Source organism: Echeneis naucrates, chromosome 4 (genome assembly GCF_900963305.1).
Source record: "Echeneis naucrates chromosome 4, fEcheNa1.1, whole genome shotgun sequence".
Taxonomy (NCBI): Eukaryota; Metazoa; Chordata; class Actinopteri; order Carangiformes; family Echeneidae; genus Echeneis; species Echeneis naucrates.
In genome coordinates, this window is record NC_042514.1 from 11,228,926 (window position 1) to 11,253,608 (window position 24,683).

The following is a 24,683-nucleotide window of genomic DNA, read 5'->3' on the forward strand; positions in this document are numbered from 1 at the left end:
TAGCCATGGAATATTTACAACTACTCTTTCCATGATAGCGTGACAGGAGAGATGTTCAGCAATGTGGACAGCAATGTAGATTTTTTTGTATGCATCCTCTGACTGTATTTATCCGTTTGTTTTGTGTGATGTAGGTTTTGTCACAACACTGATAAACCAAAAGGAAGATCTGCCTTGTTATGTGTGTCTACAACAGTCAATGAAACCCTTTTAGGTAAACACAGGTATGCATTCAACAAAAACTCATCTTCTTCTTCTCTTCTTCTGACATAAAGCCATTTTGATAGTGTTGTAAAATATGATATTTTTCTTTTTTTAGCTGAGCTCCTTGCACATTCAATGCATATAGTTTGTACTTAAACCAAAGTTACTGTACAAAAATTTTAGCATTGTCCCCTTCACTTTCAAGCTGCTTTGGATAAAAGCTAATGCAAAATGTAATTTTCTTTATACTTGTGAGTGACAGAATCTAATATAAATGTTATTCTAATTGTTAATTTTGCTTAAGTAGAATTCAGTGGAAAACTAAGATTCAAAACAGTGCCAGGCTTGATTTATTCCTGCATTCCACAGAAATGTTTCCACGATGACATAAAAAAAGTATAAAGATTTGATCCTCTGCCCTGAGAAACTTTTGCATGCTTCAAAGCTCAGTCTTATTAATTTTCATGTTTCTAAACTTATTGATGTTCACGTGTGAAGGATACAAGGATTGGAACAGGAATCTCACAGCTTTAAATTTTGAACATCAGCTCCTCACATATTCTCAGTGAACCTTTTATCAGGGAACAGCAATATCAACTACATTCTAAAAGCTTTCTTTCTTGTCACTTGAATCTCTTTTCGTGTGTTATCGTTCCCCTGAAGAGAGGGGAATCCTTGGTTATTGAGCCTTTTAAGCAGAGTGGATCCTGTTAATGTCACCTTCAGAATTCATTTAGGAAGTCATTTAAACATGACTAGGCCAACAGGGATAGCAGCAGATGCAGTAAAAGGATTGAACAAAGGTTTTTTTTTTTTTTTTGTTTTTGTTTTTTTTTTGGGTCAGGTACAAAGTAAAAGATATATGTGTAGAAGCATCCGAAGAGCAAGGGATTGTGACATATACACAAGGTGGTCCTGAGAGATGGCAGAGCAGCTTTTTGTTCCTGAGTGACAGGTCACAACCAAATTGTCTAGTGATATGTAATGCTAAATGAACCGGATAAACATGTCTTTAAATGACTGGGCAGCTTCACACAACCAGCAGCCCCCTCCAGCCCCGGGCTCATGCTGTTCAGAGCCCCAGACCCTCAGAACAGAACCCAGCTAATGGAAAGCTTTCAAGGCAGCTGGATAAAAAAATGTTGGTTCTCATTTGGCCTCCACCATTTTCTGATGTCCATGGTTTGTGTGTCTATTTGTGTGTGTGCACATGGTTGTGGCTTCAGAATCACACACCAATACCTTGGGACATACCATTATAAACATCTGAAAAATGGATACAACAACACAGTTAATCTCCAGTCACACAAGCACACACTGGACCAAAACATTACTTACTAGTTTAATTTATTATTATAGCAAAAATAAAGATAATACATTTTATCTATATAGGCACCTTTCAAGGCTCTCAAGGTCGCTTTACAGAACAGAATTTTACGAAGATTTACATATTACATTGTATACATATTATATTTTATATCATAAACTGAATTTGCAATATTAATTACTATGCCTAAACTTCCAATAGATATGCTTTATAAACCATTTTAAAGGTGCTTATATTAAAAAGATAAAACCAAACAGTATATTTAAACCCCAGTGGCCAAAATACACTGGGCCAAATCACAGGTTACTTATTTAACTAAAATTAGGGTAAAATAAAATTTGAAGGAGGTCTATATAATGAGATCTGTGGGACTTTAGAGCTGTAATACTTGGCTTGAAATGTTATGCTCTATAAGGTATCAATTAAAATTAAATTAATTAATTTCTACAATGAAGAGTCAGCCAGCAGTGTGTGTGAACCAGTTGTAACATGATCCTGTATTTCTGGTTAAAAGCCTTGCAGCTGAGTTTTGTATTATCTGTGCTGATGAGGGCTTCTTGATTATGAGGGTTAAAATTTCAGGAGGAGATAAAACAAAGAGAATGGATGACAGTTCAGCTTTTAATTAAAATAGACACTTCTCTAAAGACAGCAACATATTGAGTTCTTTATTTCGGAGTATAGATACATGTCACCAGCAGAGAAATGAAACAAGAAGCCGCGTTACCACAAGAGAGAAAATAGAAAATGAAGTAACATGATTCATACTAACTGCTCTCTAAACTACTTATGCGGTTCAGTTTCATGGTGGGTAATAAACTTTCCCACCATGCTAAATACAAAAGTCATGGTGCAAGCTATGTCCCAGACAGAGCTGCTGTGATATATACTAAATTATACCATTTAGTACGATACATTTCGCAATGCTTTAAGAATCTCTAAACAAAGTGCAAACGTGTCCCTGTTCACACTGTAAAAGCCTCTGTGGTGTCTAAAAGCGTCTGACCAGGGGAAGTGCGGTGTAGCTGTGGACCAGTGCTCCAGGAGGAAGCTTGTCAGCCTGAACACGCCGGGCTCTCCCCACACATGTTCAGCCTCTCAGCTGCCTCGCTGATGTCTCTTGTTATTATTTTCCCGTCACTCTGCTGCCTTTTCTTTGCAAAGTCATGAATAATTTGTGCCTATGCCTTGTTGCTTGATGACAGCTGAGCAGTTGGTTTGCAGTCTGTTTTTCAGATCAGGTGAATAATGAATAAGCCTCTGCAACAAAAGAGCTGTGGCCTATATGAGCTGTGCCTCTCCTCATCTGTCCCAACCTATAAGTGGCATGCATGCCAACCACAGGTGAGCAGAAATATGCCTAAAAACAAGGTCCATGCTGATTCATTTTGTTTTGAAGTTTTATTTCCTTGTCCTATGTCCTTTCACATTCAAGGAACTTATGATCACTTACTGTATCAAACAAACGAATCAGTGCTTTTTCTCTGAGGCCTCCAACCAAAAATCCTGTATCTCTCTTTTCAAACTCGTCAAACCTGTGCAGAATCTGCTTAACACACCATGAAAGCAAATACCACTTTATTATCACAATATACACAGCAGGTCTTCTTGCCCTCAGGGAAATGATCACATTTGCTTTGTCCTCGTAGTGGCTCTCTTATTGCATGTATTTGCGTGTGATGTTTTAATCACATTTGTTCCTTTGGGGCATCAAACTGAATATCACAGCTGTAAATCAGGAGTCCCGATTCAAAAGCTGTTGCTGCTTGGTGACCTGTGGTAACAGCTTCCCTCTAGATTTCCAAGTGTTATTTCATTTCCAGAGTTTCGCCTTTACCCAGAAAAGTAAAGTTAAATATAGGTTGATGTATTTATGTGTTTAATTCCAGACAGTAGCAGATGCAAATAGGGAAAAAAATCTCATTCAAAATCAAAATTAAACATCAAGCTATGTCTTTAAAATCCACCTTTTATAATTTAGATTTAAGATTAATAATAAATCATCCAAAACCACGACACTGAACTTTCTAATTGCACAACTGTGTCTGTCAGGAAAAATTAATCCACTCATACCTCAGTTTGTGCAGCATACAGCACGTGTGGATATTGTGTGCGTTGTGTTTTGAAGTGTGTGCACTTCTGGGCCAAGACGCAGGCCTAGATTTGAGCCTCAGACTGGAATGCTCTGATTACTCGCCCACTCCAATCGATTCAGCCGTTTTCTATTCATATTTGATATGCCTCGGGGCAATGGGGTAAAGCTTAAAAAAAAAAAAAAGTCCACCCTTGCCCTTGGAGGAAATCTGGTCAGCCTAATGGCTTTTTTTTTTGGGGGGGGGGGGGGGGGGGATTTTAGCTTATAAACCTTTTAGATTGTGCTTGAAGAGCTTTTCTCATAGGAAACCCTGCAATTTTTGCAGATGAGCTGGTTTAGACAGACAGACAGATAGCAAGATTAGTTGATTTATTTACTTTATTGAATCCAAACTGGAAAAATTCTTATGTTACATTAGCAGGTTAGCAGACATAAAACACACACTGTACAACACAAAGTGATGTGCAAAAATATTTTAAAAACATTTAAATTGACAAACTATACATTTGTCATATAATATTTACAGGAACAAAAAAGAGTTGTGCTAAGTCTAATGAAGAGCTATGAGTGAAGTCCGTCAACAGTTCCATCTCAGCCCACTTGCTCAACATGGCTCTGAGATGTCACACCTGAAATCGCCCCCTCAGCCCAGGACTTTAAGGACTTGTGTTCAGAGCGGGGGCTTAAGGCAGTGCCCATCTTAAAGGCTCCTATAAGAGACTCACTGTAACAGGAAAAACTGTTAATTCTACTGTAATCGGACTCAGCATCACCTGACTGTGTTCTTTTCTGATGGCACCATTTTCTTCTGTACTTATTCCAACTTTTACTGATTTTCTATTACATGAGCCACAAGAATTACAGACAGTGGGCTTGTTGCACCTGACGTTTATTTTTGCCTAAATGACATGACTCACTCTTGTGTTACGTTGAGCTCATCTCCAGTAAGGGGGAGCTTTAAATTAGCTTGCCTTTTCCTGTTCTCCTTCAGCGCTGTTCGTCTTGGGCTTTGAAATATTCAGTATTTTTGCAGGCCTGGATGTTGTACGATCTGGGGCCAAGTGAGGCAGAGAAAATCCTTTTGAATCAGTGATTTCAATCAATGTTGTGGAAAGACAACTAACGAATTGTTCCTTTTTTCTTTTGTTAGAATAAGAAAAGAGGGAGAAGTGAAAGAACAAAATACTTCAGGTCACCTAACCAGGTAATATGAAAAAGAACTCAAAACAACTCAGTTATATTCCATACAAAGGACTGATGCCATTTGCTCCATTTGAGCTCATAACATTAAAGCCCAAGTGAGGCTAATCTCAGTCCCTCTGAGATCACAGCTGCTGTATGTTGTGACTCCTCTGCCTGCCAAAACCCGTTTTTTTCCCCTTTCTTTTTCTCTTTAAATAACAGCCATGAGGGTAAAATGCGTTGGGTTAACGGTTAAATCTGCTCACAGTGTTTAAGGTCCAAACAGATGGCGACAGTGGGCAAAACAAACAGCAGCCTCCGGGCATTCACAATCACGGCAGCAAGGTGGTTCGACGGCTCCGCCCTCCAGGTTTCAATCCTCTGCAGCAAAACTTTGACTCAGAGTTTGGTTTTGTGGCTGGTAGACTAAGATTGTTTTTACTATAAGAAGAAAAAGTTTACAATGACAGGCCAAAACTACAAAAAAAAAAAAAATAAAAAAAATAATATTAACCAATTATTATAATAATAAATAACAATTTTAAATGGACTATGAATTTAAACGAACAAATGGGTTTGAGTTTGAACTGAGGCTCTCCATTATATTTCTATTTTTTTTCCCAGACAAAGAAGGTTAGGGTTAAGGCTTTGTTGCATTTTCAATTAAATAAAACAAACAAACATAAAAAAAACATCTAATTTTAAATGCTAGTTTTTTGTTTGTTTGTTTTGAAAACGAACAAACGTTTGTACTGAGAAGATAATGGAGAAAAAGAAAAAAAAAAAAAAAAAAAACGGGCGATGACGCTCCCTGAGTGAGAAGAGTCTGTTTTGCCAACATTAATTCCGTCAACAAAATAAAAGCCCGAGTTCTGTGGAGAAGCGCTGATTTCATCTGTCCCCTGTACTTTCTGCTGAAGTGTGGGCATAAACATGATGGGTTTAATCTCCACTGGAGATAAATTCAAAAACACAAGACCCGACGCTATTATATTACAGCTTATGTCTGGTTTTCTTGGCCGCCGTTCTCTCCCCGAAGGGACGGTACCCAAAGGCCTGGTTAGTGTTGATGTTGTAACAATGACTGATGTATATTTGACTATAGCTAATACCTATAGGAGCTAACGGATCTTGGGCCAACATTCATTCTTTGTCAGAGCTTCCTGCTCGCTCCAAGGAGAATAAGGAGATGTGAGTCACTTCAGTCCGTGCTGGGTCTCTTTGTGTCTCCTCAGGTCCACCTTCCTCTGGAAGCCTTTCCCGCACAGGTCGCAGCCGAAAGGTTTGTATCCGGTGTGTTTCCTGCTGTGTGTGATCAGGTTGGAGCTCTGGCTGAAGGCTTTGCCGCACACTTGACATTTGTGCGGCTTCTCACCTAAAACAACAGCAATGACAGTAATAATAGTAATAATGATAATTCAAGCCACCGGGTGAGGGCGGATTTTGGGGTTGTTCTGCTGCACTTGCCTGTGTGGATGAACGTGTGTTTCTTCATGTCGGACTTCTGGTGAAACCTCTTCCCGCAGTACTGACACGGGTAGGGCCGGGTGTCGGTGTGGATGAGCAGGTGCGTCGACAGCGTGGACGACCGCTTGAAACTTTTGCCGCATATCTTGCAGTCGAAGCTTCTCTCCTGAAACGAGACGCGGGGGCGAGTTAACAAAAAAAAAAAAAAAAAAAAAAAAAAAAAAAAAAAGGTGTCAAGTTAGCACACTCTTTCCTTGACAGGAAGATGCAGAAGCAGAGAATTGAAAAAAAAAAAAAGGTGTGAAGTCACCTGAGAGTGCACGGCTTTGTGCTGCTCCAGGCTGACTGCGTGTCCGAACGTTTTGCCGCAAATTTCACAGGCGAAGGGCCGCGTGCCGATGTGCGATCTGCGGACGTGGACCTCCAAACCGTGCGGAGTCGAAAACACCTGAGAAGGCAGGGAGGAGGTTGTAGAGGTTTCTTCAGTGGGCTTTTTGTTTTTGTTATTTATTATTTATAAAGGAAATTGGAGCTCAGAGACTTTTACATTTTGTTCAAGTCACTCAGCAGTGTCTCCTTGCTTATGACCCCCCTGTGTTTTATTTTAGGTGCCCCCTCTTCCTCACCTTGCTGCACTTGACGCATTTGTATGCTCCATTGAGGATGAGGCTGGAGCACAGCAGCTCAGACTGGGCCTTCCCGGCGTCACCTTTCCCTCGCAGGCCTCCGTCGGGATACAGCAGAGCGGCGGCCCTGCTGAAGTCCCCATAAGTCTCCTCTCCCAGGACCCGCTCCGAGTACAGGCCCGAGCGGGCGCCCTGGTCCCCGTAAAAAGCCACCGCCGGGACCCCGTCCACCTCCAGGCCCGGATGGAGGTGCTGCTGCACCGCCAGGGGCCTCGGCCCGGGCCCCTGGTAGCTGCTCCAGGCGTAAGGCCGGAAGGGAACCGTGAAGGGTTGAGTGTCGTCCACCAAAGGAGACAGAGACTTCGCAGAATCAGCTGGGGAGGGAGCAGGGAGGCGGAGGAAAATGTGATATAACCGGTGGTATGGCTAAATTGTACCGGGGGGGGGGGGGGGGGACCTTAAATGATTGAGACGTCATGTACTACAGTGAATCATCTTATCTTATCCAGCCCCACAAACATAGGCTACAGATCAAACATGTCAGCATATGATAATATTAAGATACATTTTCATCTGGTCCCTTTGTTTTTCTTCAGTAGGTTAATGTTAATTAAAATATGTATAAAAAACAAGTTATGTCATATTATTCTATCAACGTCGTCTTTGTAGTGTTATGGCTTTAACTTTGACATTTAAAAATGACTTAGAATGACACAGGAAGTTATTGCGTTCAGGATCTTTAGTGGTGTGTCTGTGTGTACCCGGGGATGCAGAGGGGGACGGCGGACTCCAGAAGTCGTCATAGTCCGGGGATCCAGCGCACAGACTGTCCGCGCAGCTGACCGGAGACTTCGGGGAGAAATCAGCACCGTCCACCAGGTGAGAGTCCGGAGAGAGGTCGTACCTGTCCACCGTCACGTCCGGCTCATCCGGGAGTCTGTCTGCCTCTGAGGACACAAGCAGGACGGTCAGCATCATGTCCAAGCAGGTAAGGGTCACGTTTTTGAACATACACTGCACTGCAGGTGGATTGTCAAAACGGGACAGATTTATTCATTATGTGCATCTTCACCAAAGGTCAAGGCAAATACCACTGAATAACGACCTATAATGTGATATAACAGGGAAAAAAAGTTGTTTGCTTATAAAAGGCGTCATTTTTGTTTCATACAACGTTTTGGTTTCGAGGCATTATTAGGGTACAACTTATTGATGAAGCGGACGCCTCTTCCTGGTTATTTAAATCTGCAGAACTTTATTTACTTGCTGCATGCAAACTGTTTCCCAATTTAACCAGGCTTCACAATGTTACTCAAAACGGTTTTCAGAAATGATTGAAGGTTCACTTGGTCTTTTTGCACATACCTGAGCATATTTGCGCCAGGATGGAGTCCAGCTTGTTGTAGTCGTCCTCCAAAGTCCGGGGCTGGTGGTAACTGTGCGCCCTCTTACTCTTCACCAAGAAGGAGCGAGGCATTTTTGACCTGAGAGCAGACAGCAGACAGAGAGACAGTGATCCGGCTGCGGAGCTGCAGAGAGAGGAGTCCTCCTGCGGACGCTGCTGCTCGCTCTCCGCCGGCCTGAGGTGGGAGGGGAAGCGCTTTAAGAGTCCAACCTGAGGACGGAGCATGCGCCGACAGTTGGGTCCGTCCGCCAGGTGTTGCAGGAGGGACAGGTGTCAGTGCCCACCCAGCCCACGCCTCATCTCCCCTCCTGCAAAATCGACGTATCCGCCTGCAGGGTTCGAGCCGGCGTCACGTCTGGGGAGTGTGACTGAAGGTGATAGGAAATTAGTCTGCAGCGGGGGCGATTTATTGTCACGTCTCCCCAAAGCGGACTCATTCATTCCAGGACTTGACTAAAAAGGCCTGTGACGCGGAAGATCTCCTCTGACCTACTTCGGTTTTCAGAAAATTATCGGCACATCGTTTTCATTCTGATTTTAAAGTAAAAAAAAAAAGATTTTATTTAGGCTTCAATAATCCAAAGTGTTTTTTTTTTTTTTTTACTGTGTTGGTCCCACCGCCTGGAGCTGCCGCGTCACACCGCAGAAAACAGAAAACCGGCCTTATCGGCGCCTTTCTCAATCTTTGGACAGGCGGCGGAGGGGGAGAGGAAATGCAGAGGCGCACCCTGGGGTGTCGCTTTGTCGCACTTAGTGGTAAAGTACAAGGGGCGAAGGAAACTCTGACCTCTTCTGCTTAAGATTCCGAGTCGCTCACAAATTGCGACGTTACCAGAAGTTGCGTGTGTGCGAACTTAATCGCAGAGGAATGAAGTCGAGTAGAAAAGATTCAAAAATAGGAAATCCTTTGGCCAAAAATGATGCACACGAATGAGGCTGCGCAAAGTCTGCAGCTGCTTTACTCTGACCTGCTGCTCAGGTGGTGTTACTGTTTTCAGAGGAAACAGGAGAAAAGGACGAAGGCCAGAACAGAGCGGTGCCTGTTGGACACAGAGGACAGAGGACAGAGGGGGACAGAGCCGTGAGTCCCGCTGCTGTAACTCAATCACCTGACTCCTGCGGTGATGAAGAGGATGGAGTCAAGAACTGAATCCAAAGTGTCTCAAATCTCAAGTGAACCTTTTAGAAACCCAAATCTGACAAGGGACCACTTCACCGAGCTTCAGCCGGTGGCTCTGTCATCCATTCTGCACTGGAGGGGGGGGGGGGCGAAGGGCAGGAAATCAAAGCTCCACATGCCCCCGGCTCGATTAGGCCATCGCTGCTGCGGCTTCCGGACACCGTGTTGGTGAAGATATGAAGCTGCAACCGATAAAAGGGAAAGGCGACAGAACCGGAGCGAAGTGATAGGCCGGCACACCACAGCCATCCTGCCGGGACAGTTAGTCAGCAGACCTGGACATTATATCTGTTTAACCTCAGCAACAGCATGTGACCATGGACAACACCTAATAATAACAATAATAATAATAATAATAACAATAAATGCCTTTTTACCTTTAATAAGACCCGCACATATTCGGCCATAAGGACGCAGCATAAATATCATATAAATGAATAAGCCTTTGGCCTACTGCAGCTTCTTCTACTCTATATTTGAGTATGACGAAATTTCGTGCTTAGGTACAACTATAAGTGAAAATATTAAATGAGTCAGCGCCTCCCACACGATACTTGTTATGGTGAACCTTTCGCGCCTACATTTGATGATTTAATGCATTAATAAATGTAAATATAATTTTAAAACGGAGACTATAGTATATTTGTATGTGTGTTTAGGTCGTGTTGATCGTAAAGTCGGACTTAGTATGCAACTGTTTTTGACTGATTTTAATAGTTGTTTTTATAGTTTTTTTTTTTTTGTTTGTTTTTTCGTGGCAACAGAATCACATGTAGGTCTATTAGACAATTACAGCAATCACATGAATGTTGTTAGAACCACTTTGTCAGAAGTGGAATAAACTATCACGGAAGAAACACTTTCATTAAATCCGAGAGCACACTCAATCACTGCAAAATAAAATCCAACATCACACTGATCTGACCGGCTACTCTCTTTCATCTCAATTAATAATGTGATTAATAGAAGAGAAATACAACCAGCGTTTAGTAATAATACCAACCTGCATAAGTGCCCGGCCAGAAACGCTCTTTTAATATGTGGTTTTCTGCATGAAAATGATGATTGATGAAAGGAGTTGAGGCTCACTTCTTAAAACCGCGAGAAAATCACTTCCTGAAAGTCAATCTAAGCAAAAAATCTTCACAGAGGAAGGCAGAGCAAAGACTAAACATCCTACATGTGCTCATAACGTTTTGTGTGAAAGGACGATTGGGGCTACAGGGCTGCTGCCATCAGAAGAAAACATCAGGCCAGGAAATTTATCAAACATTTTATTATGAACTCATCACACAAACTCACACACGCACTCACAACAATCTCATTTAGTCTCTGGGATGCTCTGAACTGCTCCATAGTGTTGACGTGTATATCTTTACTGCACTGCAGAATCAAAAGTGCCAAAAAGTGTTCCTCTCCTATCAAAAAACACAGGATATCTTATTCATCAAAGGGACGTGAGAGTTGCAAAGTTAGATTCACAATCTTATCTGTTTCCTGTTGTTCAATGAATACAGGGGTTAGTGTTCAGTATGGACATTTAGAGAAGTTAAACTCAATTTAGGTCTGTGGATGAGCAAAATACAGAGCTTAGTGCATATTTTGGTACAGCTCCCAATTCTTCTCCAGATGTGAACATCATCTCAGTTTTAACCTTCTCAGCTCAGGATCCCTACAGAATCATCATTGCATTTGTTGTACAGACAGATGACAGGCATTAGTCATGTCTTGACTCATTGCCTGTCACCCAATGTGCTGCTTGTAGGGCTCATTTTGAAAGTGATGCTGAGATGTTTTCAGAGAACTCATTACAATAGCAATAGGAGTTAAGAGTAAATCCGTCGTCTGCTCAGTATTCATGTTAATCAGATGGCTTCTGATAGGGACAGATTTACTCTTAACAGGAATTCACCTCACTGGTTGTTAAAAACAGATGTCATTCATGTTACCACATTAAACTAAACTATAAGTCCCTTTTTTCTCTGTATTGTACAATATATTCTAAACGTAAGATATTCAATACATACATATGTTCAAGTTCAAAAGGAGTTGAAAAAAAATGAGCATAATACACATTTACATATCTACAAGTGTTCAGATGTCACAAGCGCCTTGTGACACCAGCCCTGGTGAAAGGCATGCATTTGTCATGCTCTAAGGCCTAAAGTCTCCACCTCAAGTCAATGACAGCAAATACAAGTGGCTTTGATACCAGGCTGTGAGCAAGCTCATCATGACCATATTTAAATATACACCCAACACCCAACAATCTGCCTCTGCATGATAGACACTGTAACGGCATCGATAGATTGTTGATGTTCATTTGTAAAAAAAAAAAAAAAAACATTGAATGGTGGGTGTGATAAGGATAAAATATTTTATTGCACAGTCTCCTCTGTGTTGTACCAACAGAATGGGGGCGGGGTTAGGAGTGATATAAAGACTGCCTCCTCCTCCTCCTCCTGTCTCTGTGGGCCAATAGAGTTTGAAAGCTTCCACATTATGTAATTCTCTGCCGAATTCCACAGTGATGATCTGCAAGCTGTCAGGTGTTTTGCTGCCTTAAAGATGATAACAGATCTAAAAATAGCAGGTAAACAAAGAAAAACTAAATCAATAAGTGTGATTCTCATGATATGAAATGTTGAAGCATATCTCCTCTGAAGCTCAGAACTCTAGGTCCGGGCTCTGAAATGGTTGCTGGAAACACTGCCACTTCCTCGGCAAGTGCTGACAGCCTGTATCCTGACTCCGGCAGCAACTGCGTGCTTGTCACACAGTGGTGGACTTGCCCTGTGGGACAGAGAGCCGCAGGGCCTCCCCGTCCTCATCCTCACTATCGCTGTCCCCAAGTTTGGGGTGCAGTCTGATACGGCTGTTGCTCCTCTGCTGCCCGTCTGCAGGGAGGATTGAGTCCTTGACTCCATCTTCATCTGAAGACTGGTAAGACTCATCATCCCCCCCATAGTGATTTACGATGTGGATCCCATCAAAAGTGGCATGACCGGCCAAGCCCCTTTGTCCCTTTAAGCAGCAAATCTGTGAGAGCAAGCATGAGTATTAGCAGAGCAAAGACTTTTTTTTAGGATGCTTGACACAGACTGTCATGCATGTCAGGAACAAACAAACAGGGATGGTCATAAGTTTGGCAGTCAGTGAAAATCTAATGACATTTCCAACACAAACAAATCTGACATGCGGGCAGCAATGCATTTGATAAGATATGACCCGATCCCATACTGCATACCAACAGAGTGCAGAATAGTAACTTTGTATAAAAAAAAAAGTTATTATAGATCAGTCAATTAAGATTGTAATGGTTGTGCTAGGATAGAATCTTTTATATTTCTCTTTTTTTTTTTTTTTGCTTTTTGACAAATATGAAGAGTTAGTTTCCAGCTGTGAATAACTGTGCTTCTCCTTTGGGCATAACATGGGGGGGGAATTATAGTCAATCAACGGTTTTCTGTCCACACCAATGTCTCTGGTGAGCGTAGTTTATTTTGTGACTGTGTATTCATGATTTCCTTTCCCTTTGTGGTAAGTAGTGTTGGTTTGGGACAAAGCTGTTGTATAGTTTCTTCCAGGTGTGTCAGCTAACATGTTTGTGGCTGCTGGTCAGTCAATCCTGACTGTGTCCCACAGCACGTGTCTGCCAGGTACCAGAGGCCTGTTTTTTCCCCATCTACTGACCACAAGGCAGAGCACAGAGAAACTTGGCTGGTTTACAAGTGATACGACAAGCAGTATGAAGAACAGTCATTTGTCCGGTTAAATTCCCATCCTTCACTTTTCTATGGCAGCATCTGGGACTGTTTCTCTTGCTGTGAATTAAAAAGACTCAAATGGGATTACAATTGGAGCTACAAAGCCAATGAGATGAGGGTCAACAAGAGGTTGTGTTTTAAGCACTGGAGGTTACATGGCACATCTGTACAAACTTACCTGGAATGGTCTGCCATGGCAACAGACAGACATGTAGGAAGAGATGCATTCAAAGGCCAGTTCAGAGCACAGTACACATTGCAGAAAATAACAAAAATAAGCCCACTTTTCCGGCACCTGTCTAAAATTGGGATGCTACCTTCCTGTTGTGCAATCAATATCTGAAGAGCCGCAGCAAAAAAATTTTCCACCAATATGATGTGTGTGTTAATGCAGATTATGAGGGACGAGAGCGGTGGTGATGGTTCACCACTCTTTACTTTCAAGTTTACTCAGAGACTAGATCTATATGATTCATGGCAGGGCACTCTAACCTCAAGCTGACCAGAAAACCAAGAGGGTGGGGGCTACTAACAGTATGACTGGACTTCCTTCATATTCATTCAGAGAGACAAATCCATGCATGGAGCTCAATGTAACAACACTTCAAACACTGCTGGCTTTAAGTAAAGGTTCTTTATATTAATATATACATAAGTGATCAACTAAAAGTTTTGACTCTGTGTTGTAAAATGTCCTTGAGTGCTTTCAAAAGCACTTGTAAATAAAATATATTATTATTATTATTATTATTATTAGGGCTGTCAAACGACACCAGTTTTAATCTGAATATTTGTAGGTCAAGAATTAATCACCACCCCTAAATATGACTGAAAATTTCACTTCTTCCCTCTGTGTTGTTGGAACACAAGGATAAGGGTATTTATGTATATATTTATGACAAATCCAAAATGAAGAGCCATTGCCCCCCTTTTTTGTAAATATAGGATGGATGGATTGATTAAACTTTACAACAGTTTTTTGGGTGGTATTGACATACCTGGTATGTAAATCAGTTTTCACCAATCTTTCCTGATTGGGAATCAAAATAAATTACTTCATGAAGTTGCCTTCTTCGATTTGTATCAAATCAAAATAGGTGTAACAGAACTCAGAGAATATCATGTCCCCATCAGAAATAGTTGTCTTAAATATGAAACGTTTTAATTCTGCTCTACAAAAGAGGCTAATTATTTTTAATGAGCCATTTTGGAGTGATTAATTTATTTCAGGTAAAATGACCCATCATAAGTAAATCGTTTTGTTCTTCTGCTGACGGCTAGAGGCAAGTTAAGGGTGAGGAAAAGCGACAAAATAGCAGTACATGATTAATGCAAAGAAAAAGAAAAATGGCCGTTTAATTGGTTAACACAACTTTTATTATGATGTTATTTTTGTTAAGGAAATTGAAACCTAGTAATACTGTAGCACAATTTTTACTTTCTGCTATTATTGCTGTTGTAAACAAATCCTAATCTATTAGTCACTGAGTCAATTATGTTGTGACAGTTTCCACCCCCTCTATTCATCAGTATCATATTTATTGATTTCCTTTCAGGCAGCGGTCCCGCTGAGGGGATCTCTTTGTAGTCGACAGCATGAGGGCAGCGCTGGTGGTTTGATGCTTAGAGTGGATGGTATGTAAATAAAGTTTTTCTATATATATATATATATATATATATATATATATATATATATATATATATATATATATACACACACACACACACACACACACACACATATACACACACACACATTTAATGTGTTACTTTAGCATTAAATCTTCAGTTTTGATTTAAAAGTGCAATCTGTGCTAAGTTTGGTGAAAGAACATCATCTGATGGTTAGATCTCTGAGGTGTGTAATAACTCCACACAGGAAATCTCTGGGTGTAGTTAACACTTCTACTGATTTGGTAGCTTCAAAGTAAAACCATATCTGAGGGAATGTTGTTCTGAAAATGTTCAACAACAGAAACAGTGCAAACTAAATTGCATCACAGAAATAAGCCAGCACTATTTATGATGGAACTGATGGCTCTCACCTCATGTTTTAGTTCAGTTATCTGGTCTCTGAGGTCACGGATGTACTGGCTTGAGTCTGTGTGGTTCAGGTGGCCTTGGACTTTCCCTTCTTCTTTCTGGTGGTAGAGGAGATACATTTTTTGTTTGTTTGTTTGCTAAAAAAAAATAAATAAAAAGCTGAGTGATTCAAGTTGCTTTTGTCCAGAGGGAGGTGGCAAAACGTTTCAGCATTGTGTAAACACACCCACAAAGACAATGCAAGACTGAATGGAAAATGCAACACAAATTTAAATACCAAGTGTCTGGAAATTTCAAAGACACATCTAAATTGATACCCATCATTATGCATCTGACCTTCTGCACATTCAGTACCATGTCAGATGCCAGAACCCCCAATTGTTTAAAAAAAAAATAAAATAAAAAAAAAAAGGCATGATGTAGTACCCTGCATATGTGGTGCACAAGTAAAGTGAGAGATCTCAGAGGAAATACAAGACAGTCATTTTTGCTTGATTTCCTCCGGAGGCCCTGGGGATGAGGCCGGTTGTTAGCTTTAACAGTTAAACAGCCCATGTGATGTTTACCTTCTGTGGTGAAAACATCTGCAAGCATCAGAGACAAACACAAACTCTCCTTCAAACCTCAATCACACCCCAAGAACTTGCCGGTTGTATTGTACTGTGACACCGGTGTTGGGTGCAAAGAGGAGTTCAAACCACAGGCTGCAACACAGAAACACTGAGGTGAAAAAAGGAAGGTGGTACACGGTACACAGCAAGGGCTCAGACGTTGAGGCAGAAAGGCGGCCTGAATCTGTTCTGGCCCAAAAATACAGATGAGATTTTTGATTCCTGTGGCCAGGGGGTTGAGTTCAGTGGCTCCCAGTAGGCTTTTTCTTCCGCAAGAGGTATAAATACGCGAGATTATTTCAAGAATCAGTTGTTTTTGAGGTTTCACTGCTCCAAAACAGAGCAATGATGAGGGGCAGACAGTTAATAAGACTTCCTCATGTTCAGCTGTCTGAATCAACAGGTGTCAGATTGTAGCTGAGGATGTCCAACGTCTCAAATTTAAGTAAAGCTATGTTTTCCTCACAGTCCTGCAGCCTAAATGTCTTAACTTTTGTTTTATACAAGTGTAATGAGGACACAGCCAACTTGTGTGTTTACATTTTACCACTAAGCAGCGAACTGAGCATCTGATAATCTGGCATGCCACAAACATTGCACCAACTTGAGGGAATGAGTAAAAAAAAAAGAAGATAAAAGCCGTTTGCCTGAAGTACGATGCACTATGTAACTGCAATTGGATGAAATCTGCCGCTTCAGTTAGCAGAACTTGTCTTTACACTGTGTGCATCTGCACTGCTATCGAGATGATGTCTTGCTTTATTCTGATTGTATAAGATATAAACATGGAATTGCCTCTTTATGGGCTAAAACATTTAGTACAAATCTCTGATAATGTAATAGAAACCTCAAACTAAACCATGCATGTCACCTATGGCTGAGGCTCTGCTTCAAAATGAGAAACCACTTCCTATCACTACAGAGACTCTGGCACTGTGGTGTTAAACAGCAGCCATGACTGTGATGTGAAAGGATCCTACATAAACCTCTCTAGATATCTCAGTTTCACCAAAATGGTTATCAGGAATTTGAATCTGCTCATTAAAATCCTGCAGCAGCCACTCAGAAGGTTACACATGGCACATCTTGAAACTGACTCAATGCAATCATCATGATTGGTACAAGTCAGCTTCTTTTACAAGGAAGTCAAAGAACTGATTTTCTTCTCTTCCCTTTTTTTGGTATCTGAAAATATTCACCCGAAAAGTCTAGTTCATCATAAGTTTATCATAATTTCGACTCAGACAGACATTAGTCAATACCCTGCTCTAAACCTCTGAGGAAATCTGCAACACATTCCCTAAACACAGTTTAACAACTAAAGTAAAGTGAAATCCAGACAAAGTGCTTTTAATTGATACATGTTCATTAGTGAGATTCTACAGAGTGTGAAGGCGGCAGTGGTAAAGTTTTGGTGTTGCATGTTTTTTTTCTCGATCACTTAGTAACAAAACCTCAGACCACACTGCGTGTATGTGTGTGCGTGCTCGGGAAGGGGAAGAGAAGGAGGTTTTCTTGTAGGTGTCACACTTATAAATAGTCTGCCTTCATCTTTAACTGTATGAAACACCTTACACTCAGGGTAAAATTTCCAACAGAACAGTCTGTCTACCAAGTTAGAGGCAAATTTATTTTTCGTTTGACGGTCAGTTCAGGCAAATGATTTTTACCCTGAGTTTTGCCCTGAAGTTTAGCATTTAATAGAAATAAGATAAGACACAGATAAATATAAAGCGTTAGTTTTTATGAAGATACATTATAATAATTTAAGACATTTAACTTAAGCAGAAAAACACAGCAGCGTTTTCTCTGCAATGTCACTAAAATGCTGAATAAGTCAAAACTATCATCTTACAGTTTTGTTTAACTGGTGGATATTATCTTTTTTGTATGATTAAAAGTAAATAGGGCAGCGTGCCGGCATAGTGGTTAACGCTGTCACCCCACAATAAGAAGGTTGCGGGTTCGGTTCCCTGGCCTGGGTGGGTTTCCTCCTGCTGTCCAAAGACATCATGTTTAGGTTAACTGGTGACTCTAAACTGTCCGTAGGTGTGAGTGTGAGTGGTTGTGGGTCTCTGTCTGTGTCTGTGTGTTGGCCCTGTGATGGACTGCTGACCTGTCCAGCTGGGATTGGCTCCAGCACCCTCTGTGACCCGGAAATGGATAAGCGGTTGGAGATGAATGGATGAATGAATAAAAGTATATATGCTGCATGGACTACCTTACGAATACAGCGCAACACCAATGCAACAAAAGGAAATGCACCTGTTGTTTTAAACTAAAATGCACAATCTTTAGCATCTTTAATATTTAATATATTCTTTAATAAAACATCTCCACAACATTTAAAGATAAAGAGAGAATATCTCTCTTTATAGATTTGGACTATTGGTTCCATACGAGGTCAGGGGGGGTCATCAAGAGTAAAGATGGAAATAACAAAAAAAAAAAAAATCTCAGTAATAGTTATTCAGAATTTTTTTCTTAAATATGGGCCCATAATTATGGCTTGGCCTGATCTCAAAAAGGCACAAGACGAGTCGTCTGGCCATTTTGTGCTCCAGCATTGCTAACTCCCAAACAACTTAATAGAACATCTGCCGTTTGATTTACATCTTGTGTGTCACTCACACCTTCATAGATGATCAATTTTAAGCGATTATTTTCTAATAACTAGTGCTGGTGAGTCACGTTTGAAATAAACAATGGAAAATTCCCTAAAATACATACATACAACGTCATACCTTATGAGCACATCTGCACACTCAGTAGAGTCACGCTCATTTATGATAAAAGGGTCACGGAAACAGCATTTATAGACCAGTAAAAACATTGCAGACCCAGCTTCTTTGAAGTCATACGTTCAATGTTGCTAAGCTGACAAACAGGAACAGAAAGATTTTAAATACAAACAGACTTTAAGTGCAAATCAAGTGTTTCAAATGCTAATCTTGACTTTATCGTTCAAGCAAGCAACATGGCCAGCAACACATGTTCATATTCTGTTGCGTTTTGAAGCAATACAAAGCATTAAATTTGTCTTACGATGCCGATACGACACACCATTATCTGCCACATTACTCCCCACTCTAATGAAAAGTGCTGAGACAACAATCAAACTTAAACCAATCAACAATGATTTTCTAGATGATCTTTTATCAACTGTTACTGTGTTGGTGCTGTAAGAAAAGGCCTGTATTTGTTTTGGTCACCCTTGTTATGTGTAACGTTACATTTGTTTGGGGATAAATACTCCCTTTCTTCACTCTTGTGCGTTGGGCCATTTTTGTACATTTATATGCAGGTACTGTGACTGAACAAGTCTTCACCCACAAATCCTAAATGCTTAACATTTCTGAACTTATGGATGAATTAAGTCCACTTCTCATAGAGAAGGAGCACAAAATCAGATGTGATCACTCCACGTGAGATGACGCTTTGCCAACCTAATTCACATTTGGGAAATATGTTACTAATTACTGAAATTCTGTTTACAGGTAAATGAGCCTACACATAGTGTCAGGGTGTAAGTTTCATAAGTCTAGCATTTCTCTACAACGCATTCGTGACTAACTGAGGCAAAATAGAATAAAACATCACATCCCAAGACGTGTGTGGGTGTTTTTACAGACTTGACAATGGTTTAATTCTTGGCGCAGAATATCAGAAATCAGAGGCTTATGTTGTAAGATAAACTGAAAATGAAACAGACAACAATTCACAATTGAGCAGATTAATCTACACAGGACTCCATCCCCTAATAGTACGACAACACAGTGCAGACACAGTTTATATCACACAGACCCCAGTAGACCCAGTGGACTCACCTGGGTCTCACATACTTTCTCCAGCCTACCCTGAACATGTTTGTTTGTTCGTAAATGTACTGTGGGTGAAGACCTCGTTCCGTCTCAAGACAAATTTAAATTTTTTGGGAAAAAAATAGATATAGAATATAAAAGGCCTCTCTTTCTTTTGTCGACACTCTACATATGTTAGATGTGGGCTGGAGTGAAGGAAGTGCGAGTCTTCATACGGAGGTAGGGGTGTTAGAGACAGACAAAGTTGTGACTTCACCTCAATCTCAAGCTCTGAGATCTGTTGCTGGAGTTCAGCCATAGCAGCAATGTTGTCCGCTTCCCTCAGCCTCACTGCCATCACCTCTTCTTTACTCTACAAAACAAAACAAAAAAACCAACCCAGATAAAACTCAAATTAGCAAAAGCTGCGAAAGACACTATTCCAACAAATGCTCTACCAAAAACACACGAGGAGCTGAGCTGCCAGAGTAAAATCATGTATAGAACGTAAATGTACTTTCTATTTCTAGATGTGTGAATCCTGAAGGGGAAAATTAAGAGGTGGGAAGTGTACTTCTTGATCTCTATACTGAAGGTTTTTACAGCTAACAATATTTTTCTTACCAGTAGAAAATATATATTTGATTGTCCAAATGCACGCGCTAACACAAACATTTAGAGTCCTGTGGTTAGTCATGTGTAGTCCTCTCGTGAGCACTCGTGGTTTGCCCCAGTGCTCAGAGTATTATGTGCTGTAGATCAGCAGCAGAAGCAGAATCTGTACCTTGCATTCAATCTCAGCTTGTCGCCGCTTGATTTCTTTCAGTTCCACGTGCAGATCTTTATTTTGCACCGTCAATGATTGCTCACGTTCATGGAGACAACGATTCTCCTGCTCCGACCGTCGCAGCTGGTTGCTCTGAATCTGATTCTGTGTGAGAAAAGAAATTTTGGGAAAATAGGATTTAAAATTTTGTAATTTCAAGAAGTGGCTGCAGAAAGAAGCACCTAATATTGAAGATTAAGTTGAAGGAACGCCTGATATTTATATGATGAAAAGGTAGTCAGATTAGAATTGAATACACTGAAGACACAAATTTATTACAATAAGTTATAAGATGAGAATTAGTCTTTGCAGCTTGTAAAATGCCATCTTTCGCAGTGGATACTCTTTATGCACTGCTTTCTATGCCTGGAAGACATTCATACAAGATTTAATTTGTTGATGGAAAAGTTACTTAAAAAAAACAAAAAACAAAAACATCTCAAAATCCACAGACAGACAGACAGACAGACTGACACACACACACACACACACACACACACACACACACACACACACACACACACACACACACACACACACACACACACAGGTGACAATGCTGCTTCACCAGCAGATGATTGCTGCCATCTAGAGGCTCCACGTGACAATACAGGTGGAGAATTCACTGCTTTCCCCAGTTTTCAGACATATTGGGTATCCAGCTGAATTACAGATGTGTCCACTCTCCCTTATACAACATAATGAGGATAGAGATGCTAAGAACAGAAGGGCGATAGAGGAAGAAACAAGCTTGATAAGGTTAATGCAGTTAGAAAGCTGTGACCTCTGACCTGTGTCTCCAGCTCCATAATTCTCTGCCGTGCCTCTCTCAGCTCTGCCTGGGCCTCAGCCTCCCGCAGCCTCACACTCATCAGCTCATCCTGCAGCTCACTCAAAGTGTTTTTCTTCGGGCTTTCCTTCCAGCGACCAGCAGTACGTGCCACGTGACGCTGAGGACAGGACACAAGTTTTATTTTTATGTCGTGTCAATAGCAAATATATAGTTTCAATTTTTGAAAAGACAGGGAATTCAAATTGTTCTGTTCTGAAATGTTGGAACTCACCTGCCAGTGCTCTTCCAGATCTCTGACTTGCTGTCTCAGCTCTTTCAAGCCTGTCACAGCTTCCGCTTCCCTTAGCTTCACCCCAATCAGCTCTTCTTGTAATCGTGCCACATTGGTGTCATCTGGTAGCGACGTGTTCCTCTGTGGAAGGTGAGCAGTAACTGCATGATTTTAAAATGTAACAACAAGTGCATAATGATGTATCCCTTAATAACACTGTGCTGTGATTATGTCCAAGACTACTCACCTTTTCCATATCAAGAACCTTGTCTTGCATCTCCTTGAGTGCACACTGGGACTCTGCCTCCTTCAGTCGGGCCTGCACAAGCTCTCTCTCCAGCTGCATGACAGACTCCTCAGAGTAACGAGGGACTCCCTTCTATTACCAACAGGACAGGTGAGTGAGCAGAGACAGTACAGCAGGTCAACAAATATCGACACCTTTGTATAAAATGCTGGTATTTAACGGTGGTCTTGAGTCTTGAAATAACTCCGACCCATGAAGTAATCTTAGTAAATTCAATATGAGCCTGTATATATTTTTACATATGTGCATATAGATACACATGTTGTGGATGAACCGCACACACAAAGAGCTGGTGCCAACCATGTTGCTCACTTTCACGTCAATAATTGATGTTCAGTGTTAAGCAAGACAGCAAATTATGTAAAACACTGTAATGCGTGCACATCACCATCTGGAATTCAACCATCAATAATTAAAAATGTTGGGTCAAGAGATAGATACTACATGTGAACAAGATGCCAAGTGTGAAATCTACCAGCCTGCAGGACAACTGCTCACAAATGAATTCACTCAGGACTGTAATTGGTGCCTGAACTGTGTAGCAACCTTAATTCATGCATGCCAAAACATATCATTACCCAAAGCTGATGAGCTACATGAGAAAAGCTCTTGTCAGCTACTGCTTTGGTTTAGCTGCTTAGCATTATGTGCCAGCATGGCAGCAGAGACACACAACCGGGACACGTCCGTACTTAAAATACGGCCAGCTGTCACTTCACCACATAATTGTGAAATTGTCAGTATGAGGTTTCTGGCACTGCACATCACAAACCGATCTGGGAAACATCCCAATCCAAGAGTCACGGTATCTGTCGTAGACGAGGCAGAATCTCTGAGGATAAGCCTTGGCCATAATCACCACTGCAACTGCCAACCGGGGGCTCTGTGTGAGCCCTCCTTACCGCTTGTGGCTGCTGCTGCTGCTGCTGCTGCTGGAGCTCACTGATGGTTTTCCTGGCCTGCTCCAGCTGAGCACTGGCCTCTTCACTCTGCTGTTTGACTGTGGCCAGCTCCCGCTTGACCAGGTAGTTCTCCTCTGCCTCCTGAGCTCGAGTCACTTGTCCCTTAGGACATAACCAACCAAGGGGAGGATCGAGGTGAACACGGTAAGAGGTGAAACAAGTAGGAGGAACGGTTTGGCAAATCAGAGGAGAAGATAAGGGATTGAACTTTGTGAAGACATGCTTCTTTCTAATCAAGTAATTTCTGATTTACGCTTTGATTCATTAGAGTTATTTACACAGTCCGACGTGCACAATGTGGTATTTCATGCACAGTCTAAGATGTAATCAGCTATTATAATTTGGTTTAGTTTTTCATTCAGATCATGATTAGAATTCATTAAATTATGTCTTACTGTGTATAAGCATGCAATGCTATTAGCTGTAGAAAGAAGAAGGAAGGTGCAACACAAGTAACAAAGGCAAAGAGAAAATAAGGAATATACCTGGATCAATCTATCTGCCAAGGAAGCACTTTCCTACAAAACAGAAATATCGACAAGAGACAGCAGAGAGAAAGAGACAATCCAGAGGACAGATTAAAGCACACAAAAGAACATTTGATTGTCGAGAAGAAATGCAATGTTCATTTTCCCTCTTTTGTTTACATTTGTTTACAGGGTGTACACAGATTTTTACATTCATGGGTAAAAAAGGAACATTGCATGCAGATGTGGTGAAAAAGTTGCAAATGAGCTGGGTAGAAAGTGAAGAATGAAGTGGTGATGATAAAAAGATGAAAGATTCCAAAATGGAAACAGCACAGGACAGCTCTAGGCAAAGTTGAGAGAGTTAAGTAGGCTACAACAGCAGCACAGGTACAGTGTTATGGAGCTACGTGCTGTTTAACTGCAGAAGCGCTGGGCTTTGATTCAGCCAAGCTTTTGAACACTTTCAAGTTGGTGAAGAGTTAAAAAGTTCTGGCAGGAGTGACAAAGTCACGTCAGAGAGCAGCAGCCTCAAGCTGGTTTACAACAATGAACTGTTTTAGGCCACGCTGTTTCTCCCTGCAGACAAACGTAATGCAGCAGACAACTTACTATCTGGCAGCCCTCATGCATCCTCCATTCAAAAAGACAAAAAAAAAAAACAAAACGTGCAGGATGATACAAACAGTGCACCTTGGCATGCGGTGCTTAGTATCGACTTGCTTCGAGCAGCCACTTTCACATTCCAAACAGGCTTGTTAACAGTCTTTGCTGCAGTTAGTGGCGCCTGGTGAATTTCACTACGCAGATTTATGCAAGACACCCAGAATGTCATCATGACACCGACACAACTTCAAGTACCATTCCACCTTCTGTTCTGAGAGTAACTTCAACTCCACCATACCAGTCAGCACTGGTTCATCTTATGAACTTTCAGCGAATGCAGCCCAGTTAGTGTATGACAGGACTTCATCATTAGCACGAGATGCATGATGTATGAGCATACACAGCTGGAGGGGTTAATGTAATGTTGATGAGCAGGGAGCGGCGTGAAAACCATTTGTCTGGTGACAGTGCACCTATGACAAACACTGATGCACTCACTTTCTCAAGTGTGTCTATCCTTTGCTTCAGGAGCCTATTCTCTGTTCGCAGCCTCTGCACAACAAAAGATGCAAAATCACGTTAATATTATACATCGTTGTTATGGTGGGGTTGAGCCTTCACATTTAATAAACAACCTCTATTCACCTTGATCTCCACCTGCTCTTCCATCTCTTTAGTTTTGATTGTAGTGTATTCTTTCTCTAACCTGGAAGAAAAAGAAGATGTGTGGGGTGAGGCAGTAGA

The 24,683-nt window shown here is 41.2% G+C and overlaps 2 protein-coding genes across 10 annotated transcripts in view; both read right to left on the reverse strand.

Annotated features, from left to right (window-relative positions):
- Window positions 1-4,000: 4,000 nt before the first annotated feature.
- Window positions 4,001-10,565, reverse strand: gfi1ab (growth factor independent 1A transcription repressor b). Of its 2 annotated transcripts, XM_029499269.1 has the most exons (7): window positions 10,490-10,565; window positions 8,267-8,385; window positions 7,663-7,848; window positions 6,902-7,275; window positions 6,586-6,723; window positions 6,276-6,441; window positions 4,001-6,183 (listed from the first exon to the last, which is right to left on the reverse strand). In XM_029499269.1, exons 2-7 carry the CDS (start codon window positions 8,376-8,378, stop codon window positions 6,005-6,007), a joined length of 1,155 nt encoding a protein of 384 aa, XP_029355129.1. In that variant the 5' UTR covers window positions 8,379-8,385; window positions 10,490-10,565; the 3' UTR covers window positions 4,001-6,004. The 2 variants fall into 2 exon arrangements, with proteins under 2 accessions (XP_029355129.1, XP_029355128.1); XM_029499268.1 differs by lacking the exon at window positions 10,490-10,565 and having other exon boundaries at window positions 8,267-8,596.
- A 188-nt stretch (window positions 10,566-10,753) lies between these two features.
- evi5b (ecotropic viral integration site 5b) overlaps window positions 10,754-24,683 on the reverse strand; it is a 34,216-nt gene continuing 20,286 nt past the window's right edge. For 2 of the 8 annotated variants that reach the window (XM_029499261.1, XM_029499263.1), the window contains exons 9-19: window positions 24,585-24,645; window positions 24,438-24,491; window positions 23,352-23,384; window positions 22,807-22,968; window positions 21,845-21,976; window positions 21,598-21,738; window positions 21,325-21,483; window positions 20,492-20,638; window positions 19,985-20,080; window positions 15,299-15,394; window positions 10,754-12,525 (exon numbers count right to left, since the gene is read on the reverse strand). In XM_029499261.1, the coding sequence (XP_029355121.1) occupies window positions 12,259-12,525; window positions 15,299-15,394; window positions 19,985-20,080; window positions 20,492-20,638; window positions 21,325-21,483; window positions 21,598-21,738; window positions 21,845-21,976; window positions 22,807-22,968; window positions 23,352-23,384; window positions 24,438-24,491; window positions 24,585-24,645 (1,348 nt within the window). In that variant the 3' untranslated portion in view covers window positions 10,754-12,258. Of the gene's footprint in view, window positions 12,526-15,298; window positions 15,395-19,984; window positions 20,081-20,491; window positions 20,639-21,324; window positions 21,484-21,597; window positions 21,739-21,844; window positions 21,977-22,271; window positions 22,273-22,806; window positions 22,969-23,085; window positions 23,089-23,351; window positions 23,385-23,743; window positions 23,747-24,437; window positions 24,492-24,584; window positions 24,646-24,683 lie in introns of all 8 variants that reach the window. The other 6 variants (XM_029499260.1, XM_029499259.1, XM_029499262.1 and 3 more) reach the window with 5 other exon arrangements.

What these genes read in the sequence shown, in the direction of transcription:
- gfi1ab (XM_029499268.1), bottom strand. Translation starts at nt 8,531, where the DNA reads ATGCTCCGTCCTCAGGTTGGACTCTTAAAGCGCTTCCCCTCCCACCTC. An exon ending in GTCCCCCTCTGCATCCCCGG is followed by an intron (nt 7,276 to 7,662) that starts GTACACACAGAC and finishes CTCCCTCCCCAG; the next exon opens with CTGATTCTGCGAAGTCTCTG. An exon ending in AATGCGTCAAGTGCAGCAAG is followed by an intron (nt 6,724 to 6,901) that starts GTGAGGAAGAGG and finishes CTGCCTTCTCAG; the next exon opens with GTGTTTTCGACTCCGCACGG.